Source organism: Pezoporus occidentalis, unplaced genomic scaffold (genome assembly GCF_034315485.1).
Source record: "Pezoporus occidentalis ecotype Australia unplaced genomic scaffold, CSIRO_AGI_Poc_V1 ctg11, whole genome shotgun sequence".
Lineage (NCBI taxonomy): Eukaryota > Metazoa > Chordata > Aves > Psittaciformes > Psittacidae > Pezoporus > Pezoporus occidentalis.
In genome coordinates, this window is record NW_026912886.1 from 12422636 (window position 1) to 12444112 (window position 21477).

The 21477-nt window shown below is 41.9% G+C and overlaps 1 protein-coding gene across 2 annotated transcripts in view; it reads left to right on the forward strand.

Annotated features, from left to right (window-relative positions):
• Window positions 1-238: 238 nt before the first annotated feature.
• The window catches only part of MCTP2 (multiple C2 and transmembrane domain containing 2), a 123939-nt gene continuing 102700 nt past the window's right edge, over window positions 239-21477 (forward strand). Inside the window, exons 1-3 of one of the 2 annotated variants that reach the window (XM_062631365.1) lie at window positions 239-317; window positions 16778-16881; window positions 17674-18247. In XM_062631365.1, the coding sequence (XP_062487349.1) occupies window positions 17702-18247 (546 nt within the window). In that variant the 5' untranslated portion in view covers window positions 239-317; window positions 16778-16881; window positions 17674-17701. Of the gene's footprint in view, window positions 318-12519; window positions 12654-16777; window positions 16882-17673; window positions 18248-21477 lie in introns of those variants that run through there. The other variant, XM_062631354.1, reaches the window with a different exon arrangement.

A 21477-nucleotide genomic window follows, 5' to 3' on the forward strand; every position in this document is an offset into this window, starting at 1 on the left:
GCTGGTGGTGGTGCTCCGAGGGAAGTGATCCTCGGAGGGGACATGGGGTGGTCCAAGGGTGATGGGGGGTGTCCGAAGGGGAGAAAATACACTAGGATGCTGGGAGGGGGAGGCGGGATGCGGTAAATCCAGGAGGTTCCGGGGCGGGAAGCGCTCAGGGAGGTGCCGGCAGCGGGACCGCCCCGGGGGTGGTGGCGGTGACAGCGACAGCAACACGTGCCCGCCCCGGCACCGCGTTCACAGCAGCGTGGGGAGCCGAGGGGAGCCGTGCGGAGATGGGCGGCTGGGGGGTCCCCGCGGCTCTGCCCGGCACGCAGGTAACCCCGCTGCCCCGGGGAGGGGGGGTATCCTCGCCGGGCTGGGAGCAGGGGCTTGCCGCGGTGCTCGGTGCTGCCTGGCACCGGCTACCGGCGGCTCTGGGGCTTGGCGCGTCCCGCCGTGCTGCTTTGGGTACCGAGTGCATCCGCTTGGGAAGAAAGACCACAGCTGGATGGCGGTGGGGGTTATTTATTAATTTATCTATGCTAATGCTTTTTATGTTCTTGGTTTGTTGTTTCTTTTTTTTCCCCTTATGTATGTTTGGGGTGGTGGTGGTGGTTTGTTTGTTTTTTTTTTTTTTGTTTTCAAGAATCAGATTGGAAAAGATCTTTAAGACCATCGAGTCCAACCTTAGCCAGGACTGCCAAACCCACCACAGCCCTAGACGCTTAGTGGATTTTGCCCATTTTGTGCTAGCCAACTTGCTGCCCTTGTTCATGCTTTCCCAGCTATCCTGGCGATCTAACTTCATAGTGGAAAGCTCGTGGTTACTTTGTGCTCCCCTGTGTATTGCTTTAGTGATGCTGCATGGGATACCTGGACCTTGGGTGGATGTTTCTGTTGTTGTTTACGTGAGAAAATTATCCTCTCCTTTCCCAGCCAGCTTTCCCTGAACTGATCCATCCCTGTGTGTACTTGCTTACTGACATTGATTTGGGTGGTTGTGGACTTTAGTTAAAGAAATAGGCTATTTGAATGTTGGATATTTAATAATAATATTTAATATTTTATTATTGGATATTTAATAATAATAAAATGATCCTTAAAATGAAAGCAAACAACAAAGAAGAAACACGCACACAAGTGCAACAATGCAGCAAAGTTGCTTTAAGGGTACCTTTGAAGGAACTTGAAGATGTAGGGTATAATTTAAAAAAAAAACATAAATCTGTTCATGTGCTTCTAATGAGAAATATTTAATTTTTCAGTGATGTTCCCATAGCATAACTATGCAAGTGGCAAGAAACCAGTTGGTGCTCCTAGTTTTATGACAGGCAGTTGTTCAGTGCACACTTGAAGCTGAATTACTACTACGTGGCATTAAGAAAGTAGAAATTCTCACCTGGATAATTTTGTATTAATTTTCCGTGGTTAAGCTGTAGAATTTGTCATGTATTTTACAGTGATTTTGGTTCATTCTCAGGAGATTAGACTGTTCAGTGGGTATATCTAGCTGTCAGAATGAACAAGTGTATTTGAGTGATAATCTTGTTTGCTGTCTTGCTGCTGTTCAATAACATCACAAAACAGCATATCGTAAAGCAAATAGACTTTAATATGATGTAGTCTGAAGATGATTCAGTAGGTGTACTTTCATTTTGCAGTTGATGTGTGAAGAACAAAATGTCACAGAGAGGAAATGAATTTCATGTAATAAATTTTTTGGCACTTCATTTTTTTTTCATAGGACTGGTAAATTTTGTGCTGTTAAGAAGTTTTAAACTTTGATTATATTGGAGAAGCTACAGAATAGTTTGTAGTTTTGTGTATTCAAGGTGTTGATTAAGAAACAAGGGCAGGAAGAGGGGTACAGCTGTCACTGACAGTGGGTGCAAGGCCAGTGCATAAGACAGTAAGAGGACTAGAAGCATTGCTTATCATGTCCTTTGAGGTAATTATACCATAAACTGGCTCAACTTAACTGCAGGTTGTTTTTTTCCAGTGGCTTTTGCATTTAATAATACAAGCAGCAGCTTTCAAACTAACTGCACTGATGAAATTCCTCTTACCTGAACAGATAGCTATTCAAAAATGTACCTGCTTAGGCAAGAAATGCTCCTGAGGAGAGCAGCAGTTGTGCTTTGTATGTTGAAGTTCACTGGGATTTGGGGCTGCCTGTGATGGAGCTGGTGTTGGGGCTGTGTGTGTGGCAGGGGTAGGTTTGGGATGAGGGATAAATCTCACTTCAGAAACTTCTCAGTTCTTCCTGCTTTGATTTTCAGGCAGTATTAAGTGTCTGCAGCTGCTGCTTTAGTCTGCATTGTGCTGATTTGCCCTTCTTATCTCTAACACTAATTTCTTATTGATAGCTGAAGGTTGCCATGAGATTTTCACCACTGGCTGTGAACTTCATGTGGGACATGTATGAAGACAGGCTGAGAAAGTTGGGGCTGTTCAGCCTGGAGAAGAGAAGGCTGCGTGGAGACCTCATAGCAACCTTCCAGTATCTGAAGGGGGCCTATAGGGATGCTAGGGAGGGACTCTTCATTAGGGACTGTAGTGATAGGACAAGGGGTAACGGGTTAGAACTTAAACAGGGGAAGTTCAGATTGGATATAAAGAAGTTCTTTACTGTGAGGGTGGTGAGGCACTGGGATGGGTCGCCCAGGGAAATTGTGAATGCTCCATCCCTGGTGGTGTTCAAGGCCAGGTTGGACAGAGCCTTGGGTGACATGGTTTAGTGTGAGGTGTCCCTGCCCATGGCAGGGGGATTGGAACTAGATGATCTTAAGATCCTTTCCAACCCTAACCATGCTATGATTCTATGACATAAGCAACAGCTTGTGCTGTCAGTTTTTTAGGAGACCCTCAGGTTTTATGCGTTTTGGTCACTTATTTCTATACCATGAACTAATTTAAGGGCTGGGCTTTGAATTTCAGTCTGCCAAGGAGCAGAGAGATGGGGTCTCTCATCATCTCCATGCTGGCTGTGGTCCTTCTGCCTGGGCAGCAGTCTGCTGGCGTGGGAGAGAGGGAAACTCTACCTTAGCAGAGGAGAGGAAAACATGCTAAATATGCTCTGCATTTCCTCCACGCCTTTTCCATCCTTGAGTGGAAAATTGCTCCCAATTTCCTCAGATTTGGAGGATTTACATTGGCACCCTTCCCACATTCCCATTTTACTTCCAGTTGTATTTACTAGATAACACACGCTTGCACAGAAGCTTGTTTATAAGCAAAAGGAACATTTTTCCTCAATCTCTTCCTACCAGTGTTAAGCAGTGAGATGTTCCCTGGGTCCCAGGGGCTGTTTCTCAAGACTAAATTGGTCCTTGCAGGATTGTGAGGATGTTAGAAGCCTGAGTGCCTTGAACTTTGATTTGAAATTGAGTATTGGCATAACCGCTGCACCTGAGTGCACCTCTATTTTTTAAGCTGTTGATGCTATCAAATCAAATCATAGAAGCAGAAGGAATATTCATATTTAGGTCATTTGTGTCTAAAGGCTTTCTTTCTGTATTCCCCATTGCCTTATGCGTGAGGGTCCTAATGAAGACTGGAAATGATAAGAGAAACTGAGATTAGTGTCCTGTGTTTTATCAAATGATCGATCGCCTTATTATGTGCTTGGCAATTTCTCTCCTGAAATTAGTTTGGGTGTAACTACAGGTTCACCAGCATTGCCACAGAGTGGGGTGATTGTTGTGTGGGCAGGAGGTTTTGGTCTAGTTTAGGGATCGGTAATAAGGAAGCCTTGTTAATGGAGACCTTGTGTTAGATGTTCTCCATCTTTTCCTGGATCTTTGGTACCATAGTAAGGCACAATGGTGTATTCAGACAATTCACTTATCTCAGCTCTGCCCCCCCCCCCCCCCCCCCCCAAGATATTATATGCCTGCTTTGTGTGGCAGTTCAGTTGTTTGGATGGCATAGCAGTAACCAGGCTCCTTGAATGATCTGTGATTTTCAATTAAAAGGAATTATTAGAGAGGATAAGGCAGAAGTAGGCAAAATCTGAATGATACGGAGTAAATATAGAACCATTATTCATAATTTCAAATAACTCCAAATTTTAAAGGGGTGAGAATAAATGAGCTAACATAGATGATTTTTTTAATAAGGTTACTTATCAATAAAAGGAGATACTGTTTCACAGAAGCACAATTTATCTGTGGAACTCACTACTGCAGTGTCTTTCTGTTGCCTATGAATTTTAGAAGTTGTTAGGCAAGTTAGTAGAGAAAAGGTATGCTAGGATGATAATCACGAAGATGCAGGTACAATTTCTAGTGAAGCAGTCCCTAAATCCCAGATTGCTGGAAGCCAGGAGATTATTTTGCAGGTAGAATCGTGATTATTTCCTGACTTTATATTCTTCTAGCATCTGCTTTTGGTCAGAGTTAGAGGCAGCTTAATGGGCTAAATCGCTATTTGGAGTGATGCAGTCCAATTACATGATATACGTGATGAAAATTTGGATGAGTTTTTCTCACATGACTGCTGCTTTGTCCAGAACAGGTCAATGTTAGATATAACTTCAGTTTTCACACTTGTGGGAAAACCTGCAGTAAATAATGTGATTAGCACTGTGTTTCCTTAAGTTTTGATTAACTGCCTATTTGTAACCATCTGTTAAGAGCACAGATTGAGCTGACATATTTCAAGGCTACACAGCTGCTGCAAAGCTTTTGTTACTTTATCACTGGTGAAATAATTGGATTATTGTGTGAAAATCTGGAGGATGTTAAGATTTTGGGTTTGATTTCTGCTTTCTTAACTGTATACTGCTTTTTTTTAAGGAAGTTTATTTCTTCTTTGTTAGCTTCACATAAGCAATCTCCCGACCTGTAGGCATTGTTTTAACCTTTGGTTTTGATGCTTACACCACCTCCTGTTAAACCTGCGTCAGGGCTGATGGTGATGAATTGTGTGCATCCTCACTTTCCCATTGACTTCAGCTGTTCCTTGTGTAAGGACCCTTGAGCTGGGAGTCTTCAAGGCTGCTTGTGGAATTGGAGCTGGAATGTTTCCAGTTTGGTTGTGTAGGTGTCTAGAGAGGACCAGAGAGGTTCCTTGTATGGATACATAGGATGCACGAGACTCGGAGGAAAGCCTTTGGATAACACTTTCTGGTGGTCCTTAGTTAAAACTACTTAGCTTTATTGTTTGCCTCTGGTTTATGGTTGGTGTATGGTGAGAGTTGGAGCTAAGTGACCTACAGGGTGACTTTTCTGCCTGCTGCGGTGGATGCCTGTTTCTTATGTATTTACACAGATGCTCCTTCACTAGCTTGTTTCCACTTTCCCACAAAAACAACTTGCTAAAATACAAGCAATGTGGGTTTTGAGATCTTTGTTTTGTTTGCCTTTTGGGATGGGGGAAAAAAAAGGGATATCTTATTCATATCCTTCCTTTCTGGAAAGTACTTGTACCCTTGACATTTCTTCCTGTTGCCCATTCCTAGGAACTACATTTTCAAAAGTAAATTTTGCTTTACTGGAAACTTTAGGTTTGGTCAGACTTCATTGTTTTCAAAATTCTTGGAATTGTATGGCTTTGCTCTCTTAAGATCAGAGATAAGAGCTAATTTGGAAATGAAAGATTTCTGGCTCCGTTTGATACCAGAAATTAAGGAGCAGAAGCAGCTCTTGTATTTTCAGGATTTGTGGGTGTGCTTTCATTCTTTGCTACTGAATAGATAAGCCCTGCTCTAGAAGTAAGCTCTAGCCAGGACAGGGTCTATATAACCTATATTGTTTGATAATCTCTTAATGTAGATGGATGCAAATGAGGTGGCCATACTAATGTATTTGTTGCCATTGATGTGGACGTGGCAATGATCTGGAGCTGTCAGCAAGGATGGGGTAGACTCTCTTAGATCATATTATCATGGCTGTGGGTTATTTTTAAAGCATTTGGGTTTAAGTGAGAAGGGATTATGGAGCTCAGATCTTTGAAATTTTATTGGATGCAAGTTCCCCTTAAAATAAAATCCTATGAATCCTAACATTTTTTACAAGTTAAATTAAAAATATCCAAATGGATGCAGTAACATAACTCAGCTCCTTGTCGCTGCTTCCCTGGGTTTCAAGTGGAATGTTTTTTTGCTGTCTTCCCTCATGGGAAACATCTGCAGAACCAAACGGCAAATAATTAATGCTCATTCAATAGCAGGCTTTGTTCCCAGTTTCTTGTACTTGGAAACAACTGTAGAGTTTTGTTTTGTCTTGTTTTTCTGTTTGAGTGCAAACATCTAATTCCAGTTACATATTTTAGTGGATTCTGTAGAAATCCTGCTATTTTTGATTGTGGTTATAATGGGTGCCCCCCACCCAAATTCAGACAGTGGTAATGGTGATAGTACCTTTTTTTTTAATGTATAAATGACTGAATTTTGTTCAGGTTTGTAAAGCTATGACACGTAAAACCTCATGACAAGCTCAGGGAAGACGTTTGTGTTTTGAAACGCAGCCCGTTTCCTCCAGTTCAGGAAGTGTTCTGGTTCAAAATCAACCACACATGGTTACCTCATAGATTTTTATTTTTTTTGCTAAGTAATACTGTCTGGCCTTTAATACTGAGCAAATAAAAGCTGAAAAAGGTCGAGGATTCATCTACATAGGTGTAAAAGTTTTTCAAATCAGAAAACTTCCAAACCTATTTATCTGGCTGCAAGCAGTTTGTTTTAGGACACTTGGCCGTATCTGGTAGACACAGGTAACTGGAATGTGGGTAGCTCTTAAATCCGTTCAAAAACATTACTAGATATTACTGTATCTTTAAAGGTTTTTATTGACACCTTGCAAAAGTTTTGGTCTGAGCTCTGTGTGATTTTAATCCATGAACTAAACCAGCCTTAGGCAACATGGTCTAGTGTGAGCCATCCCTGCCCATGGCAGGGGAGGTTGGAACTAGATGATCTTAAGGTTCTTTCCAACCCAAACCAGTCTATGATTCTATAATAATGACAGCTGAATTAAAATGCCTTTTAGTTAGTATTCGTCAGAATTTAACATCCACGATTAATAAAATCTACCTTTTGTTTGTTAATTAGGGGCTAAGTGGTTGTAATTTAGTCATTAACTTTTGAGACTACATGAATGGGGCATAGTAATGGCAAGTGTAGTGATCAGTTTGAGCTGCTCTAAACTGCCTTGCCTGGAGCTTTGTATGGATAAAGGAGGGTTAAAACCAAAAACCCCCACTGTGGGTAGCAGTATACAAATGAGCAGCCACTGTGGTTGGGCAGCATGAGCAGGGAGATACAGATATCCTTAAGGGAAGGTACTTAAAGTTTACCAAACTTTATCCCACCCTACTTAAGGCAAATTTACCCTCGATGAATCAGGATTACAGTGTTTTTTAAGGACTCTGTAATGTGTGTGCAGTTTTCCCCAATAAAACAGTTTGATTTTGACAGATGTTAACATCTTGGGTCCACGACCTGGATGTAGCATGACGCTTTCACTAGCTCTGTTTGGACCTAGGATGCGTGTTCTTGAGACTGATGCAACTGAAATGGGATAAAATCCAGCAAACTCAGGCTCTAAATGGAGAATCTCTTTAAATTCTGTTAAAAATACTTTTCTGTTGTCATGAGACACCCAAACCTCAACATGAAAGGTGAGCACCCCATTATTTGATGGTGTACAGTGGGAATAAATAACGCTCTTAAGGATGCATGCAAGTTCTGCCAGGAATTGCTGGTCCATAACAGTGTTCCTCAAAGTGTGGGGTGTTTCCTTCCTCCCTCTTCCAAAATGCATTAAGGGGGTGTGTAAATGGTTAATGTGTTGTGGTGCAGTGAGACAGGCATCAGACACTGCTGTATGATGTCCCCCCCTAGCCCTGACTTAGGGGCAACAGCTCCAGCAACTGTTTTATGCAATGTGATGATGGTTATACTGGGTGATAACAAAGGTCCATGTTCCTAGGGCCTGATGTCTGACAGTCACTGGTAAGGCATGTGGTTAGAACAGCATTATATCAAAGAAGCCCTTACTGAGGCCCAGAGAGGACACAGTATTTTGGAAAATTCTGGGTTAGAAACAGAAAACAGGAGGAAATAAGTGACTGGAACACCAGTGTAATGCCAGTGAGCCTAATTCCTACATAATAGTTGCTTGTAACTGCAATGAAGACGAAGGTGTGCAAAATGAAAGCTACAGAGCATGTTTATCATATAAATCAAATATCTTAGAAGAAATGAAAGTGAATTTTGAATTGCTTCATCAAGCACAAGTAAGAAGCATGATACTAGCTCAGCTATGCCAGTGTTTCTGGTTTGGGGAGCTTTTCTGATTGCATTCCAGGAACGCACCAGAAGTAACAAAACCAGGCTTTATTATAGAGGTGAGGTTCTCTGAACTTCTGCAGGTAAAATCTACAACAGCTCACTTCATACATTGTAGCAAATTCTTATATTTAATTTTTGACCATTTTATTCAAACTTAAATTAGTTACTGGATTAATAGTCTGTGGTTTTCTTTAAATGATGTCGATATTTAGGGGCTTCAGTTTTAGCAAACCAAACCCCCAGTGTTAAGACTCAGGAAATGCCAAAGTGTGATTGCCAATGAGCATAAGTTCAATTTGCCAGCTTTATCTGCTCTTGTCAATGGGAAAATAATGCTCTAACGGAACGCAGAGACAAGGTGAGTATTTCTAGTGCCAGGAGGCTGAAAACTCAAAGGGTGTATGAAAAGATAAACCTCAAAGCTGGTTCTGTACTGTGGCAAATGACTGGCATTTAGAGATGTGTGCTGGCATAAATTTTAGTCTCTCCAATTGGGAAAAAGAAAAGTTTAAAGAAGTCTTCAGGTTTATGAAGCCATTTATGTGCTGAACATTTTACTGTTGTGAGTTCAGGGGAGCAGTGTGTTTGTTTTTAGTTGCGTGCATTGGTTTCTTTATATGTAAAGTACTACATTATTGTCCAGGATTCAGTTTTTTTCACCAGAATCACAACTATGAATAAGGAGGGTGAAGCTCCTTTAGTGCAGGAGAAGGGTGTGTTGATGCATTGGTTGCTTTTCTGTGTAGAACAATCTTGCTAATGGAAGTTTTGGCATTTATTTTACCCAGAAGCAAGGCTTAAACAAGAGATGCTTTCTTGGTGTTAGTGACTAGTTTGTATGTACCTTTTTGATGTTGTTTATTATCAAACTAGTGTTTTGCTGCTTAACTTTATGAAGTTAGCCATATAATGTAGTCCTAGTAATGTAGGCCTAGTCTTATTACCTAAGCTACTGTCATCTGTAAAAGCATAGCTTATTACTGAAGGTTAAAATTCCTCTTAAAATTGCTTCCCCCCTTTCTGTAGCAGAATTTAGAGCAACTTTGTTACTGGATTTAGAGTAGCTGAGGATCCATGAAGTCCGCTAAAATGTTCATGTATTTTGAAATAGAATTATGTGGGTGAGCTTTGTCTTTAAGTTATTGTGCTTGTAACATGTATGCAATAGTTCTGCACATAGTCGATTTCTTGAGACTGGAGAAATGCTGTGTGTCTTCCAGCAATATATCCCTAGAAAAACACACCAGTGACAATGAGGGGTTTTTGTTTTCTCTCCACAAATAAACACTTGTTTACCAGTTACAGCCTGGAGGTCAGGCACAGATTCATTGTGGCTATGAGTAAGGCTGAGGATCTGATGACTGCTTTGAATGCTAAATATTTGTTTTACTCTTCAATTGAAGTCCCCTGTGCTTCTCACAGGCTTTCAATTTCACTTGTGGTTGTGGTCTCTGTGCTGTTAACTGGGTGCAAACTGTGTGTGATAGTGCAGGAGATGGCACTGAAACCCTCAAACATTTGGCTTCACCAAGAGCTTCCAAAGGGCTTTATTCATATGTGGGTTTTCCAGTCCTCCTTTCAGCTTTCTCAGTGGTGATGCACAACCCCAGATATCCAAGTGCAGTGATTTTCTGTAAGGTAACTTGTGGTTCTTGCAGAAAATGATGATTATTACTGGTGCAATTCTCTCATTCAGTGATACGCTACAACACACCAAACCTCTATTTTCTTTAAGGGCAGTTGCCTTCAGTCTCCTGCCATTGTGAATTAGGAGACTGTAAAAGCACTGGTTCATTTTATCTCCGGAGATACCCAAACCGTGCTGAGATGTTAAACGTGAAAGGACATTTAATCACACAGGTCAATACAGATTCAGAGTAATCTCAACTCTCCTGTGTGTCCAGCTTTAACTGTGATCTCTGGCCCTGGCACGTGCCACATTGCTGTTTGGAAGAGGAACGTGCTCTAGTAAGGAAGGAAAGAGGGCAAACTGCATCAGCATGCTTACCACGAGCTTTTGTCCTGTTCAAGTTTCATCAGGCCGTTTCTGTGGACCAAAAGTGTTCTGTTTAGGCCACTTTGATAAATCTTTGTTAAATAAAGAACCATGCAGAGCTTTTAATAGATCTTTCCTATGTAACCACTGAGTTTTGATAAGTAGTGTGACAGTAATAGAAGCTATTTAGGGAGCATTGCTGGCTCACACTCAAGTAATTTGCATAATAAACATTAACTTCTTTTATTTAAATATGTGACTTAAGTGCTAGTAAAAGGCACTGGCTCATTTGGCCTCCAGTGGAAATGAGTCTCCAGTTTCCTTCCTAGGTTTGTTTTCCCTGAGAGTTATGAAATGGGATGGTCTATTTCTGTGCACCTCTTGTTATAAAAATATACCTTTTGTTATAAAAGAGATGAGCACAGGCTTGAAGGAGAGAGTGAGGAGGAAGGAGGCTGCAGGGTTTCACTGGAGCTTCTCTCGATGGGCACCAGGTCCTGCAACACTTTGCCTGATTTCTCCCGATCTTGTGTTGCTCCTCATGTGAGCCCTGATAAACCTCTCATTTCTCTATTTATTTTAGAGCTTTCCTTATCTCACTCTTACGCTGCTTGTACCTACAACTCTTCTTCCCCTATCTGCTCATCTGCTTTTCCTGTTCCCTTGCTCCTGGAGGTGCTCTGCTCTAGGTACTGCCTTTACAAGGGATCACCTGAACTGACTGGGAGCAATAAGGCAAGTTATAAAACAAACCTAGCCAGTGGTGAAGCAGCATCCTGATTATTAGTGTGGTCTCAGCACATGGCACTGTGCCTTCCAGGGGCAGGATCTGTCACTCCAGGATCTTTCTTGGAGTCTGGTTTGATGTGCACCTCGTCCCCTGTGGCACAGGGCTGCAGGAAGCAGATCTTCATGCATAGGTGTCCCCAGAGACGTTGGATGCTCAGATGGTGTTTGCGCTGTAAAGATCACATTTAATTGTACCAGCTTGGTGCGGTGCCATGAATTAGATTGAAAAGATTGAAGGGGCCTTCTGGCTTGCAGAGGTATGATTGCAAGCTACAGTATTTTGAAAGAAGCTGAAAGAGTGGAAGAAACTTGTGAAATATCTTTTGTAAAGATACACCCAAACACTTCCTCCTCCATTTCCCCCATACTCATCAGTTTTCTTTTGGTTTAGAACAGACAGAAACAAAACAAAAGCAACACTTTTATAAGCTGGAGGCAGGTGCAGGGTTGGTTGGTTTTTTTTTTTGGTAACTTTCACTATCAGATGCTATTTTAAGGTGCTTGTAGCAGCTGATCGTTCTGTTGCTTCTCACAGTTACTGTCTGCTCATAAACCTTGAGAAAAAAGCTCTCCAGATTGTGCAAAAGTCTCTAAGGAGTTCGAGCATCTCTGCTCCTCTCTTGTGTGATAAGTGGAGGAAGACGTGCTCATTTTGTGTGTTTGTGAAAGATGGAGCTTGTCACATTAAAAAAAATGAAAGCCAAGTGTGGGATCAGAAAGCCCAGAGCCTAATAACCAAGGGGTCTCTTAACCACCTCCCTGCCCCAAAACAACAAACCCAAAGCCTTGAAAAACCCCAACAAAACAACAGTCTGTCTTAAGATGCCTGTATTATCTGCATGTAATAAGCAGGCTTTTCTTAAGCGTTGTATTTACCCTGGATAGTTTCAGTGATCTTCTGCAAGGACTGTAGGTTTCTTTCAGCTTACATCAAGAAAATAAGGCTGCTTTATTGGGCCTACTTATTTCCATTGAAGCATATAAAACTGTTATGAAGCAGTTGTACTACATTGGCTGACAGCAACAGGTCAAGTTTTTACTTTAAGTTTAGCATCCTACTGCACTTTGCAAATGAGTCTAACAATAGGGCAGCATAAAAGCAGGATCTGTATCAACTCACTGGCATCATTTGAAGCCCTACAGGGAAGCTGGAGCTCAAACACAGTGGCAAGATGTGGAAGCTGGCCAAGACATAACCCCACTTTTGCAGCAAGTAACCGATGCAATGAAGACTTCAGCTACACTTCAACAGTGTGCTCCCTTTGATGCTTGCTAGTACTAAAAATAATTGTAGTGCTGATTTCCCCAGGGTAATTAGCCTATGCAGCATCAGATTGAAATCAGACTTTTTCTGGTGCCTTATCAAATTGAAGTTCAGGTATTTACCATATGCTATAAGACTCAGCTGCAGGAAGAAAAGGTGTCTTAGTTTCTCAGTGTTGTGATGTATGTATCTAATTCAGCATCCTTCTTAGCTTCTGTGATCAGACCTAGAGAGGAATGGTTTCAGGCCCACCTAGGGCAGCCTTTCGTTTTGGGCTTGCTTCTGCAACACTTGAAGGTGTTGATAATCCAAGGAACATCCTGCCCCTGGTAAAGTACTCTTTTCTTTTACATGTTTTAAATATCATATATGAGTGTGGTTGGTGCTGGGTTTGGAGTCCTCCAGGATAAAATAGTAACTCTGAACAAAGGGTTACTTTGTTTGAATGACAGTGTCTTATCAATGTGGCTGTTGATGCTTATCATAAAGCTACTGTATTTCCAGATATCATAAGCTATTGCAAAGAAGGTAGTGTAGGTTTCTTTTTCTAAAGTAACTATACTCATTAGTAATGTTTTATATTTGACTGTGTTCTAGACACAGTGATGAGAAAAACCTGCAGAATTTGGTATTATCTGTTACAGAAATAACCGCCCAGCACATACAGCTGTTACTCAGCTGAGAGCTATTTTCCTGATATGAGAAATGATTTGATTTATGACTCCTAGAGCCAGACAATGGAGTTTATAGCAAAAAGTTGAAAGAAGGGTGCAAAAAGAGGATCCCACGCCTTTCTTCCATTCCCTTATCTCCTTCTTGATGTCAGTGTTTTTTAGCACACTGAATTCAGAAATTATAAATCAAAAGTATTATACTCTTATTAGAACTTTCAATAGCCAAATACTGTGCTGCATAGCAGAAGTGTAATTAGCCTTGTTTATGGCTTGTATAATATTTCATGCGTTAGGTTTTCAGCTTAAGTGAGTCTGTGCCAGTCAGGCAGAGATTGGGGTGACCATCCTATGCCAGAGCAGCCAGAATCAATAGAGGTTTTGCAGTGAGGGAGTTTTCATTAGTTCCTTCCAGTTTGAGCCTGTGCAAGTGAGGAGCATCTTCCTAACAGCCTCTAATGCCTGTTAGTAATTTCAGCTACAATGGATTCAAATGTTGGCTACTCTTTAGTTGTAGCTGAAAACATGAATGAGGCATTGCAAAGACGGGTGGCATGTGAACTGACCCAATGTTTTCACCTTCATTAGGTAAGCAAATAGAGTACAATAATTACTAGACTTAATGAAGGTTATAGTAGGGGCGGTGGTACTCTCAGTTTCATTTTTATCTACTCACTGGCTTTGGAGGGTGCTTCAGTGAGCATCGTGCACTGCTGGGTGCTTATGGTCACTTAGTGAAGAAAGACAACATATTCCATAATTTCCAGTGTGTAAATCAATTTGGTTTTGTTTGCTAGTTTAGTTACATTGGGTACTTTCATAATGTTTTCAGAGTATCTTGTAGTATTTCTCACTTGTGGCTTTCCTGGCTTCCTGACAAGACAGTAAGTGAAGTAGATTTACAGAATGGTTTCTCTAGGCTTTCAGTGGTGTTTGAAATATCACTTATAGCCACCTGTTATAACACCTAAAAAAATCACTTAGCTCTAAATATTAGAACAGCTTAAAGGAGAGCTTAGAGACTTAGAGTGACAGAAACCAAAGCACATTAAAAAAAGTCCCAAGGACCATAATTAGAATATACTTAAAGGAGGATAAAATGCTAGAAATATTTGTTGTATCAGTCAGATGTGAGCTGTGACCACCTTTTTTGTCACTAATGCTTTCCTTCTTGCCCCCAAAAGAGGAGGAAACAGCAAAAGAAAAGCATACAATAAAAATGGCAAGTGCAATCAGAAGTGGTCTCCCTGAAAGAAGAGATTAAACTACATGGATTCTTCTGAGCATTTGAGATGTAGCAGTATATTAAAGAGAAGGCTGAAGAAGATAGGCTGAAAAGAACTTTTCCTTTCCTTACATAAGAACAAGAAGTCATTCAATGAAATTAAAACCAACAAAGTTAAGATGGGTAACAGGAAATGTTTCTCTTTGATTACTGCTTGCAGATTTTTGGTACAATGTGCCATTGATGTGGGGAAAGAATAGAGAGGCCAAACTTAGACCAAGAATTTGGCCACGTATGCTTTCCCCTCTGGTTGCGTAGGGAATATTTGGCAATATGGTTGGCACCAAACTTCTGAGGCTGTGGAAGGAAGAGGGAAAGCTGCTGGCCTATGAAGGATAAGGAGTATGTGAACAACATGTTGGTACAGAGAACATGCTTTTTATAAGCAAGGAAGAACTTCTTGAAAATTATGTGTTTCTATTGATGATGTGCAGTATGGAAAAGTAAAGGAAAAAGTGATGTAGGAAGAAAAAACAGTTGTGTGTGTGAATACGTTCTGATATAGCATGGGGGTATCCGTGAAGCCTGCCACTCCTGGCTCCAGCACTGCGCTGGGGAAGGAAGGTGGTCCCATTCCTGATCTTCCAGTGATCTCTTTGGGGAATAGGTCTCTGGTCATGGCGGGGATGTTTTTTTTCCTGCTTGAACTAGTGAAGTGAAAAAAAAGTGTCACTGTATGGATGACTGATGCATTTGCCCTTCAGACTGTATTCACCCTTTTCTCAGATCGGAACAGATTGTGTACTGTTATTTGTGTGTTATAACCATCATTTGGATTAATTTGTAAATACAATATTTACTCCTGCAGCAGGAGTGTGGGTATAAGGTGGAGTATGCCCAAACTCCTCGGCAGTTCAGGGATGAGCTTGCCTTTTCTGTGGCCTCAGTCCAGGCAATCCGCTGCTGCTTATGCAGTAAACATCACCTCTGTGTTTTCCCAGTGTGGGAGCTACTAGGTAACTGGAGTCGTACACTGCTATTCTGGGTTCAGTGCAAGTGGGTCTTAGATACACAATATGGTACCTTGCATCATCCTTGCTGCATAGCCATTTCTATTCAGCAGCGGAGGGCATGAAACTGGGAAAAACATTCAACTTGGGGAAAGTAACTGGGAAAACCTACAGGAATAAGCCCACTGCTAGGAAACAAAATCTCGAAGTAAACAAAATAAAAACAGCAGTGGGTTGTCAAAATGAGACAGGTAGAGAATAACAGGAAGGGAATAGGAAGCAGTAAGAGCCTAGGGAAGTGGATGCTGAGCGCTGCCCTGCCTTTATTTACAATGTCTTCGCTTCAGTGTGTTTCTGTGTATGTAGGCGAGCAAAGCGGAGAGCACTGGCAGGAGATGAGTTGTTTAAATGAGTCCCAGCAGTGCGTTTCATAATGTTTTGTGCAAATGTGTTTAGCCTCATAATATCTGTTATTGCCATGGGATGCAGTGCTTCCAAGGAAGCCTGTGGCTGCCTTGTCAAGCTTTTGTTTAAAGAGGGAAAAGCCTAAGTGAAAGCCACAGGCAGATGAGAGCAAATTCAGCCGTGTCTCTGCTGAGCTTGTGCAGGTATCGCATGCTGCTCCAACACGGGCATCCCTGCATCTCTTCCAGTTAAATGTGGTAGGGGTGGCATTTATCTCCTTTCTCCCCCTCTGTAAATCTGCTCATCTTGTACTTCACTCTGTAAATCTGATTAATCTTGTACTTTCACAGCAAGAAAAGAAAGCCCCACCATGCCTTTGTTTCTCTCTCTGTGAAGCTCAGAAAATTGCTTTTGCTTCTTAGTGATGATGTAGGGGTGAAAAAAACAATTTCAGTTTGTCCATGTGTTCCTTGATACTGGGACTGAATTCTGGAGATAAGAGGTGAAGATACTGTGTTAAGCTGATGTATCTACACTAGCACTGCTTCCTACTTGGGCAAAATCTGTTACTGCCTTGTGAATGCATGTAGTACCATTAAGGCATATTAATTTTATTATGGAGTATAATGATGCTGTTATTACTCATATATCAATATAAATAGGGGGAAGACTGTGCAGCTTTAATTACATAGTAATACAGTTAAAGCATTTTTTTGTAGATGCCTGAACACTCTGCAAGTATAGTGGGGTTAGTCATAAAATTATTTAAATAAGTATCTGGCCATACAACTTCATTCAAATTAATTAATGTAAGAGCTTTCTTTGAAAGCAGACAGTGATTTCTCTGTCTGGATTTGTGCAGCAGATGTATTTCTGTTGCCTATTCTGATGTGTTCTCTAGTGATCAGGAAAACTCTGGAATAAGTCATTTTTGGTCAATGATGCAAATGTTAGAATGTAAATACACTGAGTTTTGGAAGCGGCAGTCATGTAGTTAATGGGTATGCATTTCTAAGGCCATAGGTATATACTCTAACCACTGTATGCATGTCTTTGGAACTGTAAAGGAGTAAATCTACAGGTTCCATCAGCTTTTTTTCTCAATGAGTTTTGATAATGATTTGACTATCTCTGCTTCACAGAATAAGGATGGTTTCTCTGCTGTTAACTGCGAAAGACGCTGTCTGTGAGGATATTCCTCTGCACAGAGGGGTCCATTTGACTGCTCTCTTACAATGCAGATACAGTAGGTGATTTTGTTTTGGCTCTTCTTGTCTCTTCCTACTGTAAATATGCTCAGTGTGAACCAACTCAAAGGCGAGTCCACCAAGAGGTTTCAAAATCTGTGACCCATCCATTTTTCTCCTCATATCCTCTCATTTACCTTCTTTGTGAGGAACACTAATTCTGCTGTGGCAACTTTCACTGGCAGTGGGTTAACATAAGGGAGTGTTTTGGGGACTCAGTTGGGTTTCTCATGCTGTATGTGCCCTCTTCAGTCTCAGCCACTTAAGTTTGTGGAGCTGGTTTTGCCATGGTTGTCCACTAACACAGTGTGTAAGAATCCATGTAGCCTAGGAAATAGCCCCCAATTCCCTACACAGGCTGGAAAAACATCAGCAGAAATTACAGTACCAGCTCTGACAGCATTTTTCATGTGCTAGCATTATCGTGATTTCACTCCCACCGGTAAGTTTTGTACAGAAACGATTTCAAATTGGATAAATCTCAAAACTTTCTCTAACTGGGACTTGGCAGAAGAAGAAATATAACATTTCCTATTAGCAATCATAAAGCAGTGGGCAGACGTTGCATTTTAGTGTAGGATTAAATGCTTGTTCCTGCTGTTTTCCACCTAGATAATCAAGCCTACCCACCAGATCGAGATTGTATTTGGAAGCACTTACTAATGCGGTGTGCTTTGTTGTAAGTGTTTAGAAAAATGACTGAAAGTTTCAAGATGAGACAACATGAATCATAATCTTTGGCTGCTGTTCACTTTTATGATTGACTTGCCTTCTTCCTACGTTCCTTTTAGTCCCCCTGGGAATTGTTGAAGCCGTTCCATGCAGGAGCGTCGTGGTTTAAGCCCAGCCGGTAACTCAGAACCACGCATAGCCGAGCTTTCCCTTGCAGCAATGGACTTGGATAAATCATCTGTCTGGGGATCCCTGAAACAGAAAACCAGACCATTCCTGCGAAACCTGAGCGTGAAGAAGACAAAGAAGAGGTCTAGCAAGATGGTGGAGAGGAAGGTCCGCTCCTTGGACCGACGCCTCAGTGTGTCTGTGCCCGACATGCTGGAGGTGGAGACTGTTACAGAAGAAGAAACGACTTATGTGAGTACTCAGGTGTTCTCGAACTGCTCCCCCGAGAGCTTCTCCAGGTCTGTGATGTCCATGAAAAGCAGGAACTCTTCAGTGAAGCCAGTGGGAGAGGACTGGCCATGGGCATCGCAGCAGGCGTCGCCCACGGAGGAGACGGTCACCCACTCGGATGCACAGGTTGCAGGCAGTCCTGTGTCTGAGGGGAAGAGAAAACCCAGCACCGACCTCTTTGAGCTGCTGCAGAGCACCCACCTGAGCGCTGCTCTGACGGACGAGGGGGCAGAGGTAGGTGGCTTGCTCTGTGGCCTCATCGGGGTCGTGCTTCTCCTTAATTGTCAGGGTTATAAAGTGATGGAGGAGGGGGCCCTATTCAAGGAATGAATGGGGGATAAAAATAGACCTAAACCATATGTGATATACAGATTATTGGAGACTAATTTAGATATCCTTTCAGTCATAGAATCCTAGAATGGTTAGAGGTGGAAGGGAACTTAAAGGTCATCCAGTTCCAAATGCCTTCCACTAGATGGGTTGCTCCAAGCCCCATCCAACACTGCCAGGGATGGGGCAGCCACAGCATCTCTAGGTATCCAGTGCCAGCACCTCACCACCTTCATAGTAAAGAATTTCTTCCTCATATCTAACCTAAATTTACCCTCTTTCAGTTTAAAACCATTCCCCCTTGTCCTGTCGCTACATGCCCTTGTAAAAAGTTCTCTCCAGATTTCTTGTAGGTCCCTTTTAGGGAAGACTGTTAGAAGGTCTCCCCAGAGCTTTCTCATCTCCAGGATGAACAAGCCCAGCTCTCTCAGCTTGCCTCCAGAGCAGAGGTGTTTCAGCCCTCTGAACATTTTCATAGCCTTCTCTGGACTCGCTCCAACAGCTCCATGTCCCTCTTGTGTTGTTGCTCCAGAGCTGGACGCAGGACTGCGGAGGGGAGGGGTGGTCTCAGGGCAGGATAGAAGGCGAGAATCACCTCCCTCAACCTGCTGGACACGCTCCTTTTGATGCAGCCCAGGATGCGGCTGGCTTCCTGGGCAGTCTGAAGCTACAAAATAAGCCTGCTCCAGTTCGCTTTTACTTTATCCTGACAAGGTTATGATCCTTCAGATTTGTTGGAATTGCCTGCTGAAGTCAAGAGTTGTTGCAGCTCTCTGGGCTCTGGAAAGTGCTGCTGACACATTTGCCATAGTTACCCTTTTTGGTTAATACAGCTTACCAGGATCAGTTTATAGCAAAATCAATTTATCTTCTGCCCACTCAAGGCCCAGCTGAAGGCAAGAGGTAAAAGGTGGTGGGTGAGGTGAACTCTGCCTGTGCCTGGAATTAACCAAGGAAAGCATGTGGTGGAGAACGGGGAACATGTAGCAGCATGCTCAGGGCTGTCCTTTGGGCTTGCATTGTGATTATTCAGAGCAGTGCAAAACCAAAAGGTTTCTTCCGCATTCCCCATCTTGTCCCCCTTCTTCCATTTACTCTGCCTCTGCGGTCAGTACTTCTGTGGCTGGACAGAATGTCCCAGGAAGAAGAGGATCAAACACCAGTGTGCTTCAAATCTGACATAAACCAGTAATTCCTGCCTGGCCTGGGCAAAGTGGGGAATCCTGTGGATTACACAATCGCTTTGTAATATAGACAGCAGATGAATGCATGAAACGAAATTTCTTTCATTTATGTTTCATGGAAGTTTATCTCCTGTTGAGTTTTCACTGGGCAGGTTAGACTTCGAACTTTCTGAATCCTTTTTCCCATACCCTCGTTGTTACAGCTGTGGTAACTGCTTTCCATAGTCATCCGAGATACAAAAATGGTGAACACGTTTTGGTTTAAAGCCCTCCTTTGGGATTGGTGGTTTCACAGGTTGATTAACTGCATGATCACAATGATGGTTAGTGCTGCCATGGGAAAAATGGTCTTTTCTGATATAAAACTGCTTGTTCTGCATCTTGAAGGTCTGTGTATTCTTATCAAAGCAGTGTTAGTCTGTTGTGAGGCAAAGTGTCAGACTGGTAGTGACTGACCATCACTTTCAGTTCAGTGTTGCTGAATTGTTAACAGATTTGCTTCAACTTACTGGACTGTACCATAATGGCCTTGAGTTGCACCAGGAGAGGGTTAGATTGGACATGAAGAAAAATTCCTTCATCCAAAGGTGTGTTAGGCATTGGAACAGGCTGCCCAAGAAAGTGGTGGAGTCGTCATTCCTGGAGGTATTTAAAAGACATGTAGATGTGGTGATCAGGGATATGGTTTAGTGGTGGGCTTGGCAGTGCTGGGTTAACAGACTCAATGGTCTTAAAGGTCTTTCCCAACCTAAACTATTGTATGATTCTGTTATTATTCAGAGGTCTACATAAGAAAAAAGCTGAAATAGAATATCACTTTTTCTGTGTTTAAACCTTACTCTGAAGTTGTAGCAGCTCAGTATATGGTAGGTTGAACATTTTGAATGTGTCATTATTTCAGGAGTTCTCTGATAGCCACAGTTCTTTCCTGCTGATGTAGATGAAAACCTCTAACCTAGAATCTACAGCAGCAGCACCAAAATTAATCCTAAATCCTGCTTTGATCTGGGGCAAGCTAAGTGCTTTAGGAGAAGGAGGTACTTGGATAATGATGGAATAGCTTAACTTCAAATCAAGTTTCCTCCACATGCACAATCTGAGTCTGGCTGATTCTTTGCAGCATTTATATCTTTCCCAAAATGTGTATTTGTGTATGTGCTTGTGTAAATCATTTAGTGTTTACTTCTATGGCAAATCATCTTGCTGTGTGAATATCCTGCCTTCCTTCCTGTAATCTGCCTCCATTTACAACTTTCAAATGCAGAAAGTTTTCTTTTTTCTAAAGAATATATACTGGAGTGAAGCAAAGTAAAGTCGAAATGGATAAGGAATATTAAACAAATTTAGTTATATTTTAAATTGAATTTGGTGAAAAACTCAATATTCAGTTTTTCTGTACTTCACTGAGCACTACAAAATTTGTATTCCATGTGCCTTGGATGGGATCAGTTTATTGTGGAAGTTGTTGGTCTCCTAATAGTGGATGGGGTTGCCGTGAGTAGCACGACAGTAATTCATATCTTTCTTTTGGGAGCATCATCCACTGATCAGTGAGGTAAATCAGGAGGAGGAAGGCAGATCCCGGGAACAAAACAAACTAAAAAAAGCAAAAATGTAGGTTGAGCTTTCTTTCCCCCTAAATTGCTTGTCATACGGCACCTACTCATTTCCTGGTTATCTCTGGTCACCCAATACCATGAGATACTTGCCAAGCATCGTACATGAGCTTAATGTGGGCTTGTGGTTTTTACACTCACCTGAACTCTCAGTACAGAGCTGCCAGTGCTCTCAGATCGTGCCATCTTCCATAGAGGCTCTTGACACAGTACTGTATTTCCATTTACTGAAAGATTTACTATTTCTGTTCCCTATTGCAGCCCAGCTAGGCAAACTGGAGGATGAGGAAGCAACAGAAATTGCATTGAACCCCTCCCTAGAATCACAAAATCA